General features: G+C 33.6%; 1 protein-coding gene across 1 annotated transcript; it reads right to left on the bottom strand.

The window, feature by feature from the left end:
• Nucleotides 1-5,037: 5,037 nt before the first annotated feature.
• On the bottom strand, nucleotides 5,038-19,640 carry LOC149925551 (uncharacterized). Its single transcript, XM_090161777.1, has 2 exons — nucleotides 18,645-19,640; nucleotides 5,038-6,211 (listed from the first exon to the last, which is right to left on the bottom strand). Exons 1-2 carry the CDS (start codon nucleotides 19,638-19,640, stop codon nucleotides 5,258-5,260), a joined length of 1,950 nt encoding a protein of 649 aa, XP_090017903.1. The 3' UTR covers nucleotides 5,038-5,257.
• Between the last annotated feature and the right edge of the window lie 2,697 nt (nucleotides 19,641-22,337).

Here is a 22,337-nt window from a genome sequence, read left to right as displayed (position 1 = left end):
CTTCCGAGGAGAAATTTCTGAGCATTTGCTTCTGCCCCAACTTAAAGCGAGGTCGTATTTTATAGAGATAGGTCGAGGCAAAAGTGACATAATTCCCAAAAGTGTGACAATACCTGTACTTTCGTATGCTTAAGGTTTAATGAATGCTCGACTCGACGTAGCAGTCCTTAATATTAGACCGTTATTTGGGAAAATTTTCAAAGTTTAATTTTTTAATTAGAATAAATATATAAATAAAATACTATTAATTATTAAATTTATAAATAAACTACTATTAATTATTAAATTTATAAATAAACTACTATTAATTATTAAATTTATAAATAAACTATTATTAATTATTAAATATATAAATAAAATACTATTAATTATTAAATATAAAAATAAAATACTATTAATTATTAAATATATAAATAAAATACTATTCATTATTAAATATACAAATAAAATACTATTAATTATTAAATATACAAATAAAATACTATTAATTATTAAATATACAAATAAAATACTATTAATTATTAAATATACAAATAAAATAATATTAATTATTAAATATACAAATAAAATACTATTAATTATTAAATATTTAAATAAAATACTATTAATTATTAAATATATAAATAAAATACTATTAATTATTAAATATATAAATAAAATACTATTAATTATTAAATATATAAATAAAATACTATTAATTATTAAATATATAAATAAAAAACTAATAATTATTAAATATATAAATAAAACACTATTAATTATGAAATATATAAATAAAACACTAATAATTATGAAATATATAAATAAAATACTATTAATTATTAAATATACAAATACAATACTATTAATTATTAAATATACAAATAAAATTAACGGTGACACCGTCCCACGCCAGGACTCGGTTAAAGACCTCGGAGTGTACCTCGACCAAGGACTATACTTTAGAAAACATATTCAATACACTGTCAATAGCTGCAGAAGACTACTCGGCGTTATTCTAAAACTCCCGAAAAAAATTAATTATAAATTCCACTATATTTTACTGTATAAAAGTCTTATCTTCTCGAAGGTCATGTACGACTCTTTGGCCTGGGGAGGCTGTAGCACTTATCTTTTATTAAGTATCGAAGCTATTCAAAAGAAGTTTATCGAATATCTGCATACTAACTTCACTAAAAGTCATATTTACAATTATAATCAATTATTAGAAGACCTAAACATGGAAAAACTCAATGTAACTCGAGAGAAATCCGAGATTATCTTCCTATATAAATTGTTCCATAACTCAATCCCAAGTGAAGACTTACTGTATAATATCAATTTTTCCGTCCCAAATTATTCTATTAGAAACGTAAATCTATTTAAAACTATTAAAAGCCCCTTAAATCCTATCTCTAGAATCTTAAAAACTTCGAACAAATACGGTAGAGATATTGATCTGTTCAGCTGTACAATAAGAGACATAAAAAATCTCCAACCTCACTAGCTTTAAGACACTCTCTAAACATTTGTAACTATTGTTTATATTTTCATTCTAATTGTGTTTATATAATCTTCTAACCTTCTCGTTTTTTCCTTATTTATTTTTCTTACATTGTGTATCAACTTGCTGATGCTGTAACTAGTATTGTTTTGGTGCACATTAAATTTCATTTCATTTCATTTCAAAATACTATTAATTATTAAATATACAAATAAAATACTATTAATTATTAAATATTTAAATAAAATACTATTAATTATTAAATATATAAATAAAATACTATTAATTATTAAATATTTAAATAAAATACTATTAATTATTAAATATATAAATAAAATACTATTAATTATTAAATATATAAATAAAATACTATTAATTATTAAATATATAAATAAAATACTATTAATTATTAAATATATAAATAAAACACTAATAATTATTAAATATATAAATAAAACACTATTAATTATTAAATATATAAATAAAATACTATTAATTATTAAATATATAAATAAAACACTAATAATTATTAAATATATAAATAAAACACTATTAATTATTAAATATATAAATAAAATACTATTAATTATTAAATATATAAATAAAACACTAATAATTATTAAATATATAAATAAAACACTATTAATTATTAAATATATAAATAAAATACTATTAATTATTAAATATATAAATAAAAAACTAATAATTATTAAATATATAAATAAAACACTATTAATTATGAAATATATAAATAAAATATTATTAATTATTAAATATACAAATAAAATACTATTAATTATTAAATATACAAATAAAATACTATTAATTATTAAATATACAAATAAAATACTATTAATTATTAAATATACAAATAAAATACTATTAATTATTAAATATACAAATAAAATACTATTAATTATTAAATATTTAAATAAAATACTATTAATTATTAAATATATAAATAAAATACTATTAATTATTAAATATATAAATAAAATACTATTAATTATTAAATATATAAATAAAATACTATTAATTATTAAATATATAAATAAAATACTATTAATTATTAAATATATAAATAAAAAACTAATAATTATTAAATATATAAATAAAACACTATTAATTATGAAATATACAAATAAAACACTAATAATTATTAAATATATAAATAAAATACTATTAATTATTAAATATACAAATACAATACTATTAATTATTAAATATTTAAATAAAATACTATTAATTATTAAATATTTAAATAAAATACTATTAATTATTAAATATATAAATAAAATACTATTAATTATTAAATATTTAAATAAAATACTATTAATTATTAAATATATAAATAAAATACTATTAATTATTAAATATATAAATAAAATACTATTAATTATTAAATATATAAATAAAATACTAATAATTATTAAATATATAAATAAAACACTTTTACATGCTAGAAGTATCAAGAGCATTATTGTAAAGGAATCCCACCTGCCAGGCTGCCAACATGCGCAGTCAAAGATTCAAATTCTTGTAAAAAAGGAATAGGGACGACTTTTTGTCTGACATCCAGTGACGTTTCTTTCGGGGAATAAGTCGATGTCTTTCCCCTTTTCTCTCCTTCGTGAGTTTTTATATTTTCTCCTTTGAAAAGGGGCTTTATGCGCCAACCTAATTGTAAGCGTAGCTTTTTTCCAGGAACCTTGGAGATCGACCACTTAAAATACTATTTATTGTCGCCTTTCTGGATCTTTTTTAGTCTATGGTATTATATCGTAGGTAGATGGCGATAGCATCTCCACCGAACGACGAAAAATAAAAAATACACTAACTTTGACCAGTGCTACTTAGTTCCTCCGTTCCTCACTAGGAGGCGTAATTTGTGGGTTTTAACTTACTTCCCTCCCCAAGGCATACTTTCTCTTCTCCCCTCCCAACTTGTATTTCGCTCGTAAGTCGTAACATTCATTCGGAAATAGGTCCGATTGACACACTTTTGGTAATTATGTCACTTTTGGTCCCTTATTTTTAAGTTTAATTCGGATCCAATAAAAAATAATTAACAGGGTTTCCCATTTACTATTAAAATTTAATTACGCAATTTTTAAATAGAGATATTAAGTAAAGCATTGTTTAACGGAAATTTCAGTACGCTTTTACGGTACTGCCAAGTTATCTTAACGAATCTGTAGAAGTCTAGATGTTCTTGTTTATAACATGTGATGTTGCTAATTTCACCTGATACGAAGTCGTATTAATCGACGCCCGGAGTCCATACCTCTACTTGGAATGCTTATCCGGCCGCTTCGTGCCGGGTCGGGCAGAAATAAATTTTAATATTTACGGGTCGGGTCGGGCAAATTTATTTTTTGAAAATTTCGGGTCGGGCCGGGTTTTTTTATTTTAAAATTAAATGGCCTGGGTCGGGCCCGGCTAATTTTCAAAAGGGCCGGGCTTTTAAAAAAGAATTCTAGATATTCCCGCGTCACAAACCAGTATTTTCCAGCACGGGACTGACACTTGGTCCTCGAAGAACGAATTGATGCTATGGGTTGCGGCGGTTCTACGGGTCTTATCGGCAATTATCTGGTTTTCGGGTCTTGTCGGGTTTCCGGGCCGGGCCGGGCAAAATCGATTTTTTAAATTATCGGGTCGGGTCGGGCAAAAATTATTTTAATTTTTTACGGGTCGGGTCGGGCCGGGCAAAATTTAATTAAAAAAATTACGGGTCGGGTCGGGTCGGGTCGGGCAAAATTTTATTTTATTTATTTCGGGTTGGGTCGGATCGGGCAAAATTTATTTTTACGTTTTTCGGGTCGGGTCGGGTCGGGCCGGACTCGTCTCTAATGCCAAGTAGAGGTAAGGATTCGTGTCGACGCTTAAAAACATAAAAGTCTGTTGATTATCACGCTCAATTGATTTTATTTTTTATCTTATAAATATAGGTTAAATTCCGTATCAAGAATATCTACACCTGTCTCTTTTTTTTATAAAAGAAATTATCCAATTCGTCGTTTGGTTAGTTTGACATCATAAGTGTTAAAATCGTACGGAGAATCATTTCTAAACCAAAAAATGTCATTAAGCCTAATAAGTGCTGGTTGGTTGGTCGTCATATTGATGTCATGCAGGAAGCCGTGTCAAGGAGAATGACCGACGCGTGATAATTTGTTTTTAAGTGGAGTAGTTTTTTCACAATAGTCGTTTATCTTTTTATGACGTCACTTTTAGGTCACTCCACATAAGTATCAACATAAGTGTATATTATTATGATATAAGTGTGACATTTCCTATTCTTCACGTGTCAAAGTTTTACTGAGAGCTACTATCAAGACAGACTGCATTACGCGTCACACGAAGCCTTTGACAGCGCCTTGCTAGGGGGAGATTTTAAGCTTTTGATGACGTCACTTCGTTACTAGCTCTCGGTAAAATATTCCCCAAAGAGACAAACTTATGGAATAATATTATAGACTTATGGTATCAGTATAGTTATTTCGGTTAAGTGACCCACTTATGGTAAATAATTGTAGACTTTTGATGGTAGATTGTAGTGAATAATAAAAAGTATCTTTTATTTATTAGTTTGAATTAAACGAGCGGCTTACAACTTCGTGATTTTCTGTTCAATGATGGATTACAGCGGTTACAAAATGATAAAAGAATAATAACGGCTTGATTACACAGATATTACCGTAATCATTTGATAGAGTGTACACTGATTACGTGATGAGTCACTGAGGAATGCGGAATAATAATTTTCGGGCTTTAAAAGTCAGCACTTCTCTGTTCTTCGAAAACGCTCTTTATCCGGATGGTTTTCTGGAGGGAGTGTCCGACCAGATATTCGCCCATCGCGTAAAACGACTCTTTCGTCGTGAACGTCTTCAGCAGCCCCAAAAGGCAGGCCGAATGAGGGACGTACACTATTTGTTTATTGGTCAAAACTCCTTCGACGATTTTGTCCACCACCTCTTGCGCTTCCACTAACGGCAACAGTCCGTCGTATTTACTTTGAAAGAGAGGTGTGGTACTGAAGAAAGGACAAACCACCGTGCTCTTGACGTTGCTCTTCCCGCATTCGATCAGGTCCAAGCTGACCGAGTCCAGAAAACCGATGGCCGCGTGTTTACTGGCCGAATACGCGCTGGCTCGTTGGGCCGCCATTAAACCGGATGTGCTGGCCACGGTGACCAAGTGTCCGTGGTTGTTCTCGACCATGCTCGGCAGGAACGCCTTCAAGGTCCAGAAATGAGCCATGGTATTAACATTAACTACTTTCTCCAGTAAGGAATCGGGCGTGTCCAGAAAGTAGTTGGAATGGGCGATTCCGGCGTTGTTGACCAAGATGGTCACTTTTCCTACTTCAATTTGCACCCGTTTGGCCGTCTCGTACACTTTGACCCGATCGGACACGTCCACGATGTTATAGTGGACTTTATGAGCTTCACTGACCTCGCGTTCGACTTTTCGGATTGTGTCCAAGCATCCCTTTTCGTCGACGTCCCAGATGACCACTCGGCAGCCCAATTGAGCGAACCGGACCGCCAGCAATTGTCCAAACCCGCTTCCACCGCCCGTGATCAAGACTACCTCGTTTCGAATGTCCTTTTTCCGTTTCAAACTAGCCGGGATTAGATTTGAGAAGGCGAGACATAGCGAGTCAGCTATTAGTAAGACGATACTCCAAACGAACCCCAAAACGCGGCTCATATCGCCGAGCTTAGTACCGAATAAATGATAGGTTCCAAACAAACCTCCGTTCTCGGTTGAAAAAGCATATTTTCAAGGTATTTCTAAGTCGAGTCGAATTTTGCAATTTATTTTCTCGGGGGGGGGGGATAACCATCGCTCCGTATTAACTCCATGTAATCGGTTAAGGTTTTACAATTGTCCCCGCTGTCGCCGTTGCAGAGGGATTATTTTCGGTTATCTCCGTTCGTATTGTTTAGGTAAATTACAGGTTTCACTTTCAAAACGTTTAGCCGTATTTTTGGGTCAGTGGCGATGTTTTCCTCGCGCGATAAACTTGAATTTGGTTTTAATTATACCCGCCGAAAAAATCGAAATTTCTGTTATGTGATAATTTTGATTAATTTTTCGGAAAGAGTTGCGTTATTTTATCCGTTACGGTTGGATACATCCGCTTTCAATTATATATTACCCTAATTTATTTTAAGGTGCCGCGACTAATTATAAAGAAAACAAATATTGATTAAACAGGTTTGATTTTAATGAGATTTAAATACCATTAAATCAGTAGTAACATTTATACGGCCAAAGCTACAGACTCCCATTTTAATCAGAGTTAAGTATGATTTAATCATTTTTGATATTTAATAATTTATTTATACGACCAAAACTTCAGATTTGATTTTAATAGGATATAAATGTGATTTAATCATTTTTGATATTTGTACGACCAAAACTACAGATTTGATTTTAATAGGATATAAATGTTATTTAATCATTTTTGATATTTATACGACCAAAACTACAGATTTGATTTTAATAGGATATAAATGTTATTTAAACATTTTTAAATATAATATAATCATTTTTAATATTTGTACCGCTAAATTTACAGATTTTCTACATCCATGTCGATACTAATCAGATTTAAATATGGTTTAATAATTTTTAATGTTACTAAATTAATATTGATACAGTCTCAGATGAGATTGAATCAAGTATTTAATCACACGATAGTTCCCTATTAAAAACGAGGAAAGTTCTAATTTCATCCTTTTTTACCTCTCCGAGGAGAGGTTTTACAATCACCGTGTCTGTCTGTGGGTCTGTCTGTCTGGGTTGCGAACGCGTACGCATTTTCGGGGCAAAGTGTAATCACCGCGATCGCAGTTTCTTGGAATTAAGGAAAAGCTTTTTCCAAAAGAACACTCTTTTTGTCATTGGGTGTAGTATAATTTCTTTTCAATTTGCGTTAGTTTCAGGCGGGATTCGAACCCGAGCCTTTCTGCACGACAGGTGAGCGTTCTACCACAGAACCTCGTATACATTTTAAGCTTCATTGAAAATTATAAAATCTTCCGAGGAGAGGTATATTTTGGCTTGCCAACTTGTTTGCATATTTATTTTCAATAACATTCTAATTTGGTTTTTAAAATTTTTCCGGTTTGCAATTTTGTTTCTGTTTACGGGTAATAAGGAATTCCCCTTAAAAATTAGAATTCCTAATTCGTAAAAGCTCGGTGGATTTGAGTAACTGGTTTGCTAGTGATCTTCAGCAATTGACCCTGGAACTTGTTATATGAAAAACCGCATATACACACGGTATTTTATCGCCTTAAGAAACAGTTAAGTTGATAAAAACAATTTCAATTTTTAAAAAAGTATTATTTTTCCTTTAGTTTAATGTTTTCCCCATTTCAGACCTACGCTTTTGTCTCCCGTTGTTCTCGCCTTAAAAGTTTCCTCACTCCAAAAAATAAGTTTTGAGAAAATAAAGAACCCTTCACTTTTATATTCTGACTTAATCTATTGGATAAATCAAAGTATATTAGGGGAAAGTGTAGACAACTACCTTGACGTGATCGGACATATTTACGATGTATTATGATAAGCAGTGGCGGCGCCAGGAATTTTCGCGAGGGTAGGCAAACCAAATAAACTAGCCCCCGACCCAGGACCCCCTTTTCTTAACAAAATGCTTCAATAAAATAAAGTAGTGATGTACATGACGAACAAAAAAGTTCAACAGTAAAACGAGTCCAAATATAACAGAACTAGTTTTATTTACTAGGAAATACCTAAAAAATTTCTAAATACATTATCGACAATTGTTTCATTGTTATTCATAAATAATTTTATCTCTTGGGACAATCTTGAGACTCTTTCTAGATCAATTTGGGGCCCCTAAAAATTTTAAGGTAGGCAGTGGCCTACCTGGCCTACCCCCTAGCACCGCCACTGATGATAAGGCCCTTGTTATTCGAGGTGGCAATGTATCTGATTCTTGGAAAAAACAACGTTACTGGAGAGCGTAGTGCCATCTATTAATGGTCAAGGAATAGTGGGGTTGGAATTGTCACGCAGCCTAAGTTGCGTGTAAAAAGCGATTTTTTGTTAACGAACATATAGAATCGACCCATTTTTACGAACCTTGGAATCGATCCTCCTGAGTAAAGAAAAATGTTGACAAACTTGTAAATCAAATTTCGGTTTTCAATTTATTTCTAAATAACTACTTATTGCAAAAAACAATCTCAACAGTTTTATGACAACTAAGGTCACAGTTACTAGTGCGATTTTTATCGAGGCTACAGTGGCGTTATAGGGGGGAAAGGAGCAGTTTGAATTTACCCCCACCTAGTTGTAATTTCATAAATGTCAATTAATTTTAAGTTTATTTTTAAAATAAAATTAATTTATACACAGTTTAAAGTAAAATAGGTCTATGGGTTTCTGAAAATAGTTTGCTTTGTGTCATAGACCTAACAGTGTTTTTGTGGCGCAATTTCAAAGGTACCCCCCTTTTAGCCAAAAAATTAACGTTTTAAAGGAATAATTGTTTATTTTTGAAAATGTGATATAAATCGAACCAACATAAATATTTAGGCTTATTTTTAATTACACATCTGACGACCCGTGACTATCTTTATAACCTATATTGCCATTAAATTGATTAACTTAATTAATTCATATAGTAATACATTTGTTAATCAGAATCACTGTCTGATTCATTCAGTGTAATTTTCTGAATATTGGTGCATTCGTCAACGCTTTTACAAGCGTCAGTGCACTGCAAACCATTTCTTCTGCAAGAAGAAATTCCCTAGCATCCGGTTTTACACCCACATTTAAGCAATTCTAGGATGCCTTGTGGCGCTGGAAGCTCAAAGCAGAGAGCGGCTTTGTAACTGTTAGATTTCTCATCTATCGTCCACCCGAACTCCTCCGGGGAAGGAATGTCATATACGCGACATTAGCAGCTTTCCAGATCAAAGCTAGGTAATGGGCCCGCAATATGTGTGGTATCATGGCACCTCTGGTCGGGGGAAGGTTTTCTCCGTGTAAACCTCTTGACGAGTCTAATTGCCAGCGAAAATCTTCGAGACAATGTTCTTTCTTAGCGTTATATAGCTTGCAACGGAATCTTAAGATATTTTCCTCAGTTCTGGATTTGATAAAGGCAATGGTTCAACGAGTGAAGAAAGCGCTACAAGTATTTTGTCATCACACTGAACAAATACTTTTAATGACCTCTCTTATGAGCGTCCATAAAACTTTCCGGTCATATCGCATCCATGCCAACCGAAAATGTTTTTGACCACTTAAAACAAAAATAAGATTTTTTACTTATTTTACCCAAAAATGTTCCAATTTACCCAAACTTGATGAAATTTACCTAAATGTGGTTCAAATTACACATTTCGTAATTTTCAAATTAAAAAAAAAATCGTGAAAACCGAGAAAATTCCATGCTTTTTTATATGGATATATTTTTGTTTTAAGTGATCAAAAACATTTTCGGTTGCCTTGGCAAATCGAATGGGTAGTTTAACGTCTCCTTTTGGGAAATTTCATATCTCATATAGGTCTACATTAACCCCGACTTTCAACAAAATCGGAAATAAACACCTCGGGTACTCTCCTTATAAGTTGAATCAGGAATTCATACAGCTAACTTGGAATGTTTATCCGGGCTGTTTTTCGTCTCGATCTGGCTGATCGCTTAGACTCCTCCCTCTGACGTCAAAATACACGTTTTTTTTCGGCGCGTTTCATTGGCTTAAAAAACGACTACCAAAATCTCCCAAAAGGACCCAAAATTCAGCGTGAAGTCGTCTGCTTCAGAATCTGAAATTTATGAGTTGACTAGGCTTAAAATGTTCGCGAAGGCGATAGCTTTGAGTCAAGTTAAAAAGTTAATTTCCATTGAGTCAAGCGATATTATTGAAGGAGTAAATTCGTGGTTAAAAAATGGACTTTTCAATTTGAGTGAAAGTCAAGAAAAGATTTTAGATGGTAAAGATAATAGTCCTAATAGAGATAATGATTTTCAAAAACTGTGCATGTCTTTATGGAGAAAATGTCTAGAAAATTATAGCAATAATACCAAAAATGCAAAATTTTTAGGTTTGTGGTATGCCAGCAACTCAAGAATTATAGAGGAAGGCCTTGATGTGGGAAAACAGATTGTTTTAAAATGTAGGTATAAAATTATGTACTTTGTACAAATTGTGTTATTGTGGCGTTTGTGGAACTGTCACGATTGAAGTGGAGCTTATCACAGGCTCTGCAAAATCTATTTCAGTTCCAAATACTTGAAGACTACCTCTAAGATTGGTGGATGTTATTACAACGCGTATGGGGTTTTTATAGCAGTTCAATTCGCTCCATAAGGCATCTTTATCCAAATCTTCACCGTTAAGCCTTTGTTTTGGGTTCTTCGGGAAAAAGAAATGATTTTTACGCGAAATAATTACTAACCGTTTTGAAGATGAAATATCATGAACTGTTTTGGCTTCCAGATCGAGACTGAGATCGACTGTTTTTTTAATCACGGATTCAAATATCCAAAAAAGCATCACAAATTACATTTGACGCCATCACGACGCCATAAAATAAAATTTGAATAGCAGACGATAGTACTGCTAAGCAAAGTAGAAAATACGGGAGAATTTTCTAGTATCAAAACAGCTACACGAGGGAGAACGAAACAGAGGGAATATTTTCTCTAGTGGGCGGAGCCTAAACGATCAGGCACATCGTAACATAGGGGATATGGCGGGATAAGCATTCCAAGTTAGCTGTATGAATTCCTGGTTGAATGTAATGTAAGTTGTTGCATTGTAACCCGGCCACCTGAATTAAAGGCTTTAAAAGTCGCTCGTTGACTTAGGCGTATGGTGGTGCCTTGGGTATTAGCCTAACTGATTATTACCTAACCTAGCTAATGTAGGTCTAGTTCAGTTGTATAAATAAAAAAAACTAAATGGCAAGACCCAAAAGAGCTATTATTATGAGAAATGTTAATAGGTTTATAATAGCAAATGCCAGATCATGATCAAATTGAAAGGAATGAGAAAACGGTGTCGTGAATGTTCGTTATATAGAGCTTCATTAAGGAAAATGAAGTCCGTGGAACGTTCAAATAAACGTTTGGGACGAGGCAACATTTATACAACAACCGCGCAAAGGAATGGCCACATCAAACAAGGGCGTATCCAGGATTTTATTTTAGGGGGGGTTTTTAGGGAAAATTTCAAGTGGGGGGGGGTGCTGACGGAAGTTTCACTAATTTTTATTAGGTACCCCCCAATCATCAGCATTTCGGGGGGGGGTTGAACCCACAAACCCCCCCCCCCCCTTAAATACGCCCTTGACATCAAAAGAGGGAATACGATGTGGCCCAGGTTCCTCATGTGGTTTTGCTACATTAAAAACAAAGCCACGCTACGTTGCTTTGAACAATTCAGGAGCCATACTTTTACCTTCACCCCGTAAACTGTATAATCAGAATCATTCAATAAGTAACCACACTGGTTTCTGTGATGGAAAAATTTCGGAAATGACTTAAAAAGTTTATAGCCATGATCTACCAGAACACCAAAGGTACTTAAAGGGGAACGGTCAAGCTTTAACCAGTTAGATAGCTCTATAGCCCATTAAAAACTAAAATTTATGGCGAAAACCGCATCAAAAAATATTGAGTGGTTAATTTTTAATAAAATAAAGAAATTTCGGGAAAACGAAAAGCGCGCGTCCGCCGCGACACCTGGTGAGAAGTCGGTGAGACGGAAAAACAACGTAAAAGCGCGCGCTACTAAAGACGCGAAAAATATGTTTTGCACGCACGGTGCATTCCAGTTATAAAAGAGCTAAGCCTAAATTGCGCGATTTTAAAAGTTAGGATAGTTCGCAAATCACTCATACGGGGTTAGGGGCGCTGGCGGCGAAAATTCAAACCCAAACACCTGGAGCTATTTTTCGTTTCAACTTTTTGGGCCAAAAGCTATTTTTTCAAGACAAAAAAAGTTACGTGTTAGTATATTGAACGTCTTGTTAATCTTTTGATATGGAAATAAGGCCATATTTGGAAAAGCTTGGCCGTTCCCCTTTAAGAAGTTTATCGCCATGATCTACCAGAACACCAAATAGATATGAAACCAGATGTAGTGTACTATAAGAACACTGGATAGTTGACTGATTTCAAAGATATTACGCTTTATGACAAAGAGAGAAAGGCGATGGGCATCCTTGACAACCCATGTGTTGCAAGTTCTTGAAACTAACATAACTTCAAACATTTTCCTACAACAACTGCATCATCAGGAAATGTATATGCTATTATTCGAGATTCCATCAGGCGTCTAGAGTAGTATGGATTAATGATCCTTGCTATTTTGGCAAGCTTCAACGAATCGTAAATGTTTAAAAATAAGCTGTAAAATATCTTTATACCCGTGTAGTACAAATATGCCATAGTTAACTTATTACACGTACAATAGTCTTGCTTCGGATGAAGAAAGACCTGGTTTTTACTCACAAGCCCTATGGGATTCGTGTGTACGAGGAATTTTCACTTACAGTGTAGGTTTGGGTCCACTTGTCCCAACGAACATTTGTCCGAAAAACCTCTTCCTAAAATCGCAAATGAACACAAAAAATAATATAAATTTCTTATGCTAAAATCGTAAATTCACTTAACTTAAATAACTTAACCTAACCTAATCCAACCGAATCCACCCTCCTTACCCATAAAATAAAAACTCGAAAATTGGATGAAATAGATCTTCGAGTCGAAAAGAAAAGAAACTGGAATTAAAAAAGCCAGAATTTCGAGCGGTAGACCGGTTTCGCAATATGTTACTTTCCGTTACTACGCAACGCTTTTTGAAATTCTTAATGTTTAGGGTCAGCTTGAGAATTATATAGGCCTATATATTAATTAAGAATGGCAATACACGTTTTGGGCATTCAAACTTAATCCTCTATGTTAAGGCATCTTAATTATTCAAAAGCTTAAAGAGTGAGTAGACTGAAATTATTGTTATTTGAGGATCAGTAGTGTACGAGCCCTACCTTCGTAAGGTAGTACAGCCAGAACAGAACTGGAGACCCACCCTTTAAGTACTGTTGATAAATGTGCTTACTTACACTAAGCGCGTTAGATTTTTTTTAGTTTTTTAATATAACATATATTCATATTAATTGCCTTTGTGGCTATTTTCATTTACAATGTCTGTGTACTGTACGTACGTGAAAGATTTACCAAAATTAGCATATTTCACTTGCTTACTAGAACCAGTTATACACCTATTATCTTGTTATCTAAGTCTTAATGGGAAATTAAAACTCAATTTGACATAACCAATTATCATCATTATTTCAAAATGTTAAGTAAAGTATTGAAAGATAATATTCAATATTTTAAATTACATTCTAAAATATAATAATGTCTGTTCAAAATATATTTAAAATAAAACCTATTTATTTTCTAACTTACGGCTTTTATTTTCCATTATAAATTTTTAGGCAAAATATGCCCTGTGAGGCAGAGCAAAGGGACAGCTATTAAATAAAAAATGCTTTTATCAAAGCAGTTGGAAGGTTGATTTAAGGGGTAGTTCGGATCAATTAAGGCACAGATATTGGAAATGTTTTAGAATTAGAGTTATTTTTTGGAATTATTTTTAAAAGCAAATAGTCCAGTCAACGAATGCTCAAAAAAAGGTATAGAGGGAAATGTTATGAACACAATTTTTGACTTGGTAACTTTGTTTGGACTAGTTAGGAGGTGAACATATCAAAAGTCCCCGCCCGTAGCCCTTGATATGGGGGGGGGGGGTTTGAAGGTCCCATTTTTCGGTTTTTCACTTATATCTCGGAAACTATGAGTTCTAGCGACATGGGCACTCTATACACAATGAAAGCTAATTAAATTTGCTACAGGTCTTACTCAGTCACGGAGTTTGATATCTTGCATAGTTTTCGAGATATCCGCTCTTGAAAGTCTGTAATTTTGAAAACAAAAAATTTGCCTCACATTTTTTGCTCTTTTTGACCGGATAACCCTTCAACGGTGCACCCAAAAATTAAATTCCGCCCGTAGGGTTCTAGAGCATTAAATTCCCTTCAATAATATATATTACTTTACTATTTTATCTATTTTCCTTCCAATGTTAAAGCAATTTCAGTGTTGAGCGTGAAATCTGAAGTTTTGCGACAACTGCCGACTAATTAATCTTTCAATTTCTCACCATTCCCAGTCAACGTATTAACCAAAATATGCACCATTATGTACACATAGTGAGTACTGGACGTCTAAATAGCACAGATACTCATTTTAGAATATATACTAGTGGGGCCGCTGACCAGGCGACCAGCATCCTCACACTTAATTAAAGAAGACCTAGACTATTTTAATGGGAAAATATGTTGCTATGAACAACGTTGTGCATCTATGAGTGTCTATAAGGCATTGGGATAGTGACGAGAAGTGAAGTCACATTGGCTAGTTGGCTGATTTTGCCATCACCCCTCTCTTTACTGGCTTTTTTAAAGGGATACTATCCCCTTTTCACCAACTTTAGAAACATCAGGACTCGATGCAGTCACTTCCTCATCACATACAAAACACTTGCTGGTCATTTTGACGACACAACACTCATGACATCGTTAAATGTGACACCAAAACATCCCACTGAAACAAACAAAACAAACTATGACAAAAACAAACAAATGAGTTATAACTAGCAGTAAAGCACAAAAACAGTTTATTTTTGTGTAAAAATAACCTAACCATGTCACAAAATTCTAGCCGAAACGCTAAAACTATGAGACGCATGATCGTAGCGATCGCCGTCTATTATTTATGTTAGATACAATAAATCTTCAATAAAACAGCTAAAAATAACTTAAATTAATTAAAATTTAGATTATTTACTTTCCAATGATGTATTATTTTATTATTAAATACCAACAATAATGCATTGGAAGGTTTTAATTAATTTAAGTTATTTTTAGCTGTTTTATTGAAGATTTATTGTATCTAACATAAATAATAGACGGCGATCGCTACGATAATGCGTCTCATAGTTTTAGCGTTTCGGCTAGAATTTTGTGACATGGTTAGGTTATTTTTACACAAAAATAAATTGTTTTTGTGCTTTACTGCTAGTTATAACTCATTTGTTTGTTTTTGTCATAGTTTGTTTTGTTTGTTTCAGTGGGATGTTTTGGTGTCACATTTAACGATGTCATGAGTGTTGTGTCGTCAAAATGACCAGCAAGTGTTTTGTATGTGATGAGGAAGTGACTGCATCGAGTCCTGATGTTTCTAAAGTTGGTGAAAAGGGGATAGTATCCCTTTAAAAAAGCCAGTAAAGAGAGGGGTGATGGCAAAATCAGCCAACTAGCCAATGTGACTTCACTTCTTGTCACTATCCCAATGCCTTATAGACACTCATAGATGCACAACGTTGTTCATAGCAACATATTTTCCCATTAAAATGGTCTAGGTCTTCTTTAATTAAGTGTGAGGATGCTGGTCACCTGGTCAGCGGCCCCACTAGTATATATTCTAAAATGAGTATCTGTGCTATTTAGACGTCCAGTACTCACTATGTGTACATAATGGTGCATATTTTGGTTAATACGTTGACTGGGAATGGTGAGAAATTGAAAGATTAATTAGTCGGCAGTTGTCGCAAAACTTCAGATTTCACGCTCAACACTGAAATTGCTTTAACATTGGAAGGAAAATAGATAAAATAGTAAAGTAATATATATTATTGAAGGGAATTTAATGCTCTACAACCCTACGGGCGGAATTTATTTTTTGGGTGCATCGTTGAAGGGTTATCCGGTCAAAAAGAGCAAAAAATGTGAGGCAAAATTTTTTTTTTTTCAAAATTACAGACTTTCAAGAGCGGATATCTCGAAAACTATGCAAGATATCAAACTCCGTGACTGAGTAAGACCTGTAGCAAATATAATTAGCTTTCATCGTGTATAGAGTGACCATGTCGCTAGGACGCATAGTTTCCGAGATATAAGTGAAAAACCGAAAAATGGGACCTTCAAACCCCCCCCCCCATATCAAGGGCTACGGGCGGGGACTTTTGATATGTTCACCTCCTAACTAGTCCAAACAAAGTTACCAAGTCAAAAATTGTGTTCCCAACATTTCCCTCTATACCTTTTCGTTGCCTGGACTAAAAATATATTTCTAAAATAATTTCCATCAATTTTTTCTCTCCTTTTATATATTTTAAAACCCTTTCCTTAAATTTGAGCCTTGAAACTGTAACAGTAAACTGAGAAAATTTAAAATTTTAAAGGATTACGTGTAAAATTACAGTATTTAAATTGCTGAGACTCATTATAGAAACTAATCTAGTAAAAAAATCATCAAAAAAAGAGATTTGCAATCAATTTAATCAAGAAAGTTATTAAAGTTAACAGAAAATTTGGGTGCAGCTATAGAGCCTCTATTTTCACCATCAACAGTTGATATTCTCTACCTATAGAGAGAGCCTGCAAGTGCAAAGAGAGCCATGTGTCTTGTCCTTTAGCTTAGAAAAGATAAGTCATGAATTTTCTTTTATTAAAGAGACTTTCAAGAGACCCTCTAGTCAATTTAAAATACGTAATTCAGTTGCCGTACATACGGTACATTATATTATATTCAACTAGGTCTTTCTTGAAAGTCTCTTTAGCAATTCAAACCAGCTTCTGCAGTGTAACTGCAAACATTTCATCAGGCCTTTCTAGAAAGAAATGCTGTCATTTTAATGTAACTCTAATGTCACTCGTTTTTACTACCAGCGGGTACTTGACTTGTGAGAATCTTCAGTTTTTCATGATGCATGCCAAATTTAAATACTGATGTATAATTCTACTTTAAACCAGAAGTTTAAAATAATAAGTGCAGACTTGAATAGATAGAATTTAGTACATGTCTGTTTTATAAATTCATGCAAACTCCTTTGACCGTTTAATTTCATATGTATTTATACAAAATTTTAATTTAACATATAAAACAGCATATTAATTAAGCTTATAATATTTTGCGAGTAGAAGTTTGAAACACAAAACTGCAGAATCCAGTTACGACAGCATATCAGACGTCTCTACAGGGCTTCCACATTTGATATCTAAAATTTTCCTCTTGTGATAATTTCATTAAATGAAAAAATCCCGTTTTTCGCATTTTTGACCTAGAAATTTCCATTTTGTATCCCTCGCTCTTAATACTAATTTATATAGATATTCAGATTAATTCTGAAAATGAATTCAAATTTAAGGTTTTATTTATTACAAAATTACTTACATTTGAATAATTTTGCATAAACATATCCTCAAAATTATTTTAGATATTTAGATCGTGACTTTCATTACTTTTATAATGACCCTATATTAAATTTCCATCGTTTTTCCCGTTTTCCCTCTTAAATTGCATTATTCCCTTTTAGCGTTTTTAAAGGTTGAAAAATTCCGGAAAAAGGAAAAAATTCCCCGCATATGGAAGCACTGCGTCCATAGCATTGAAAATCAATTCCAGAAATAAGCGTTTCAAAAATATGGTGCCTTATCAAGCAACATAACTCAGCTCGTAGTATGTCTTTTTCTTTCGAATTTTTTATCCCACAGCCCTATTTTATATCCATGGCGGCTGATTTTAAAATTCATTTTAAATATTTCCATTAGAATATACATAATTCTGAACTAAACACGCGTACTCCTTTACAATTTAAAATTTTCTCAGTTTACTGTTACAGTTTCAAGGCTCAAATTTAAGGAAAGGGTTTTAAAATATATAAAAGGTGAGAAAAATTGATGGAAAATATTTTAGAAATATATTTTGCTTTTTAAAATAATTCCAAAAAATAACTCTTTAATTCTAAAACATTTCCAATATCTGTGCCTTAATTGATTCGAACTACCCCTTAAATCAACCTTCCAACTGCTTTGATAAAAGCATTTTTTATTTAAATTATCATAAATAAAGGTTTTTTTTAAGTTTGAAATATTACTTTTTTACATACAATTTTGAATGAATTATAATAATTTAATTATAGTAATTATGTAAATTTAAATAAATCTGAAAATGGTTGAAGCTTGTGTAGTTCCAAATCGGATTTTACTTTGAGATTCTACAAAATCGGGAGAAAAGTATACAATTTTAAGAGTTTAATAATCCTCTCTGTTCCTCAAAGACACTCTTGACTTTGATGGTATTGGGAAGCGAATCTCCAGCTCCGATTCGACACATATTGTAGATAGGTTGTTTTCTGGCCAGAACTTTAAGCAGGCCGAAGACTACAATTGAACGCGGTACGTAAACCACTTCTTTATTGGTGAGAATTCCTTCTATGATCTTGTCCACGACGACTTCGGCCTCCACTATCGGCATCAGCCCGTCGTATTTACTTTGAAAGAGAGGTGTGGTACTGAAGGAAGGGCAGACCACCGTGGTCTTGACGTTTGTCTTCCCGCACTCGATCAGATCCAAGCTGACCGAGTCCAGAAAACCGATGGCCGCGTGTTTACTGGCCGAATACGCGCTGGTCCTCTGAGTAGCCATTAACCCAGCGGCGCTCGCTACGGTGACCAAGTGTCCATGGTTGTTCTCAACCATGCTGAGTAGGAACGCCTTCAAGGTCCAGAAATGAGCCATGGCGTTTACTTTCATGACTTTTTCGAGGAGACAGTCGGGCGTCTCCAGGAAGTAATTGGAATGGGCGATTCCGGCGTTGTTGACCAAGATGGTCACTTTTCCTACTTCAATTTGCACCCGTTTGGCCGTCTCGTACACTTTGACCCGATCGGACACGTCCACGATGTTATAGTGGACTTTATGAGCTTCACTGACCTCGCGTTCAATTTTGCGGATTGTGTCCAAGCATCCCTTTTCGTCGACGTCCCAGATGACCACTCGGCAGCCCAATTGAGCGAACCGGACCGCCAGCAATTGTCCAAACCCGCTTCCGCCGCCCGTGATCAAGACAATCTCGTTTCGAATGTCCTTTTTCCGTTTCAAACTAGCCGGGATTAGATTTGAGAAGGCGAGACATAGCGAGTCAGCTATTAGTAAGACGATACTCCAAACGAACCCCAAAACGCGGCTCATATCGCCGATGATAGGTTCCAAACAAACCTCCGTTCTCGGTTGAAAAAGCATATTTTCAAGATATTTCTAAGTCGAGTCGAATTTTGCAATTTATTTTCTCCGGGGGGGGGGGGGGGGATGACCTTCGCTCCATTTTAACTCGATGTAATCGGTGAAGGTTTTACAATTGTCCCCGCTGTCGCCGTTGCAGAGGGATTATTTTCGGTTTTCTCTCGATTCAAAATCTCCCATTCGAATTTGCGCTCACTATCTCCGTTCGTATTGTTTAGGTAAATTACAGGTTGCACTTTCAAAGCATTTAGCCGTATTTTTGGGGTCAGTGGCGAAGTTTTTGTTGCGCGATAAACTTGAATTTGTTTTTAATTATAGCCACCGAAAAAGGCGAAATTTCAGTTATGTGATAAATTTTGATTAATTTTTCGGAAAGAGTTGCGTTATTTTATCCGTTACGGTTGGATACATCCGCTTTCAATTATATATTACCCTAATTTCTTTTAAGGTGACGCAACGAACTATAAAAAATTAAATATTGATTAAACAGGTTTGATTTTAATGAGATTTAAATACCATTCATTCAGTTTTAATATTTATACGGCCAAAGCTACAGATTCCCATTTTAATCAGAGTTAAGTATGATTTAATAATTTTTGATATTTATACGACTAAAACTACAGATTTGATTTTAATAGGATATAAATGTTATTTAGTCATTTTTAATATAAATCATTTTTAAATATAATATAATCGTTTTTAATATTTTTACCGCTAAATTTACAGATTTTCTAAATCCATGTCGATAATAATCAGATTTAAATATGGCTTAATAATTTTTAAGGTTACTAAATTCATATTGATACAGTCTCAGCTACAGATTCGATCTGAATGAGATTGAATCAAGTATTTAATCACACGATAGTTCCCTATTAAAAACGAGGAAAGTGCTAATTTCATCCTTTTTGAGAGGTTTTACAATCACCATGTCTGTCTGTCTGGGTTGCGAACGCGTACGCATTTTCGGGGCAAAGTGTAATCACCGCGATCGCAGTTTCTTGGAATTAAGGAAAAGCTTTTTCCAAAAGAACACTCTTTTTGTCATTGGGTGTAGTATAATTTCTTTTCAATTTGCGTTAGTGTCAGGCGGGATTCGAACCCGAGCCTTCCTGCACCACAGAACCTCGTAAACATTTTAAGCTTCATTGAAAATTATAAACTCTTCCGAGGAGAGGTATATTTTGGCTTGCCAACTTGTTTGCATATTTATTTTCAATAACATTCTAATTCGGTTTTTCAAATTTTCCCGGTTTGCAAATTTTTTTCTGTTTACGGATAATAAGGAATTCCCCTTAAAAATTAGAATTCCTAATTCGTAAAAGCTCGATGGAATTGAGTAACTGGTTTGCTAGTGATCTTCAGCAAGTGACCCTGGAACTTGTTATATGAAAAACCACATATACACACGGTATTTTATCGCCTTAAGAAACAATTAAGTTGATAAAAACCATTTCAATTTTTAAAAAAGTATTATTTTTCCTTTAGTTTAATGTTTTCCCCATTTCAGACCTGCGCTTTTGTCTACCGTTGTTCTCGCCTTAAAAGTTTCCTCACTCCAAAAAATAAGTTTTGAGAAAATAAAGAACCCTTCACTTTTATATTCTGACTTAATCTATTGGATAAATCAAAGTATATTAGGGGAAAGTGTAGACAACTACCTTGACGTGATCGGACATATTTACGATGTATTATGATAAGCAGTGGCGGCAAACCAAATAAAATAGCCTCCGACCCGGACCCCCCTTTTCTTAACAAAATGGTTCAATAAAATAAAGTAGTGATGTACATGACGAACAAAAAAGTTCTAACAGTAGAACGAGTCCAAATATAATAGAACTGGTTTTATTTACTAGGAGATACCTAAAAAATTTCTAAATACATTATCGACAATAGTTTCATTGTTATTTATAAATAATTTTATCTCTTGGGACAATCTTGAGACCCTTTCTAGATCAATTTGGGGCCCCTCAAAATTTTAAGGTAGGCAGTGGCCTACCTGGCCTACCCCCTAGCGCCGCTACTGATGATAAGGCCCTTGTTATTCGAGGTGGCAATGTATCTATCTGATTCTTGGAAAAAACAACGTTACTGGAGAGCGTAGTGCCATCTATTAATGGTCAAGGAATAGTGGGGTTGGAATTGTCACGCAGCCTAAGTTGCGTGTAAAAAGCGATTTTTTGTTAACGAACATATAGAATCGACCCATTTTTACGAACCTTGGAATCGATCCTCCTGAGTAAAGAAAAATGTTGACAAACTTGTAAATCCCATTTCGGTTTTCAATTTATTTCTAAATAACTACTTATTGCAAAAAACAATCTCAACAGTTTTATGACAACTAAGGTCACAGTTACTAGTGCGATTTTTATCGAGGCTACAGTGGCGTTATATGGGGGAAAGGAGCAGTTTGAATTTACCCCCCACCTAGTTGTAATTTCATAAATGTCAATTAATTTTAAGTTTATTTTTAAAATAAAATTAATTTATACACAGTTTAAAGTAAAATAGGTCTATGGGTTTCTGAAAATAGTTTGCTTTGTGTCATAGACCTAACAGCGTTTTTGTGGCGCAATTTGAAAGGTACCCCCCTTTTAGCCAAAAAATTAACGTTTTAAAGGAATTATTGTTTATTTTTGAAAATGTGATATAAATCGAACCAACATAAATATTTAGGCTTATTTTTAATTACACATCTGA

Source organism: Leiobunum rupestre, chromosome 10, assembly GCF_980474605.1.
Source record: "Leiobunum rupestre chromosome 10, qqLeiRupe1.1.hap1, whole genome shotgun sequence".
Classification (NCBI taxonomy): domain Eukaryota; kingdom Metazoa; phylum Arthropoda; class Arachnida; order Opiliones; family Sclerosomatidae; genus Leiobunum; species Leiobunum rupestre.
Note: the sequence above shows the minus strand (reverse complement) of the source record. Positions and strands in the feature narration are given on the sequence as shown.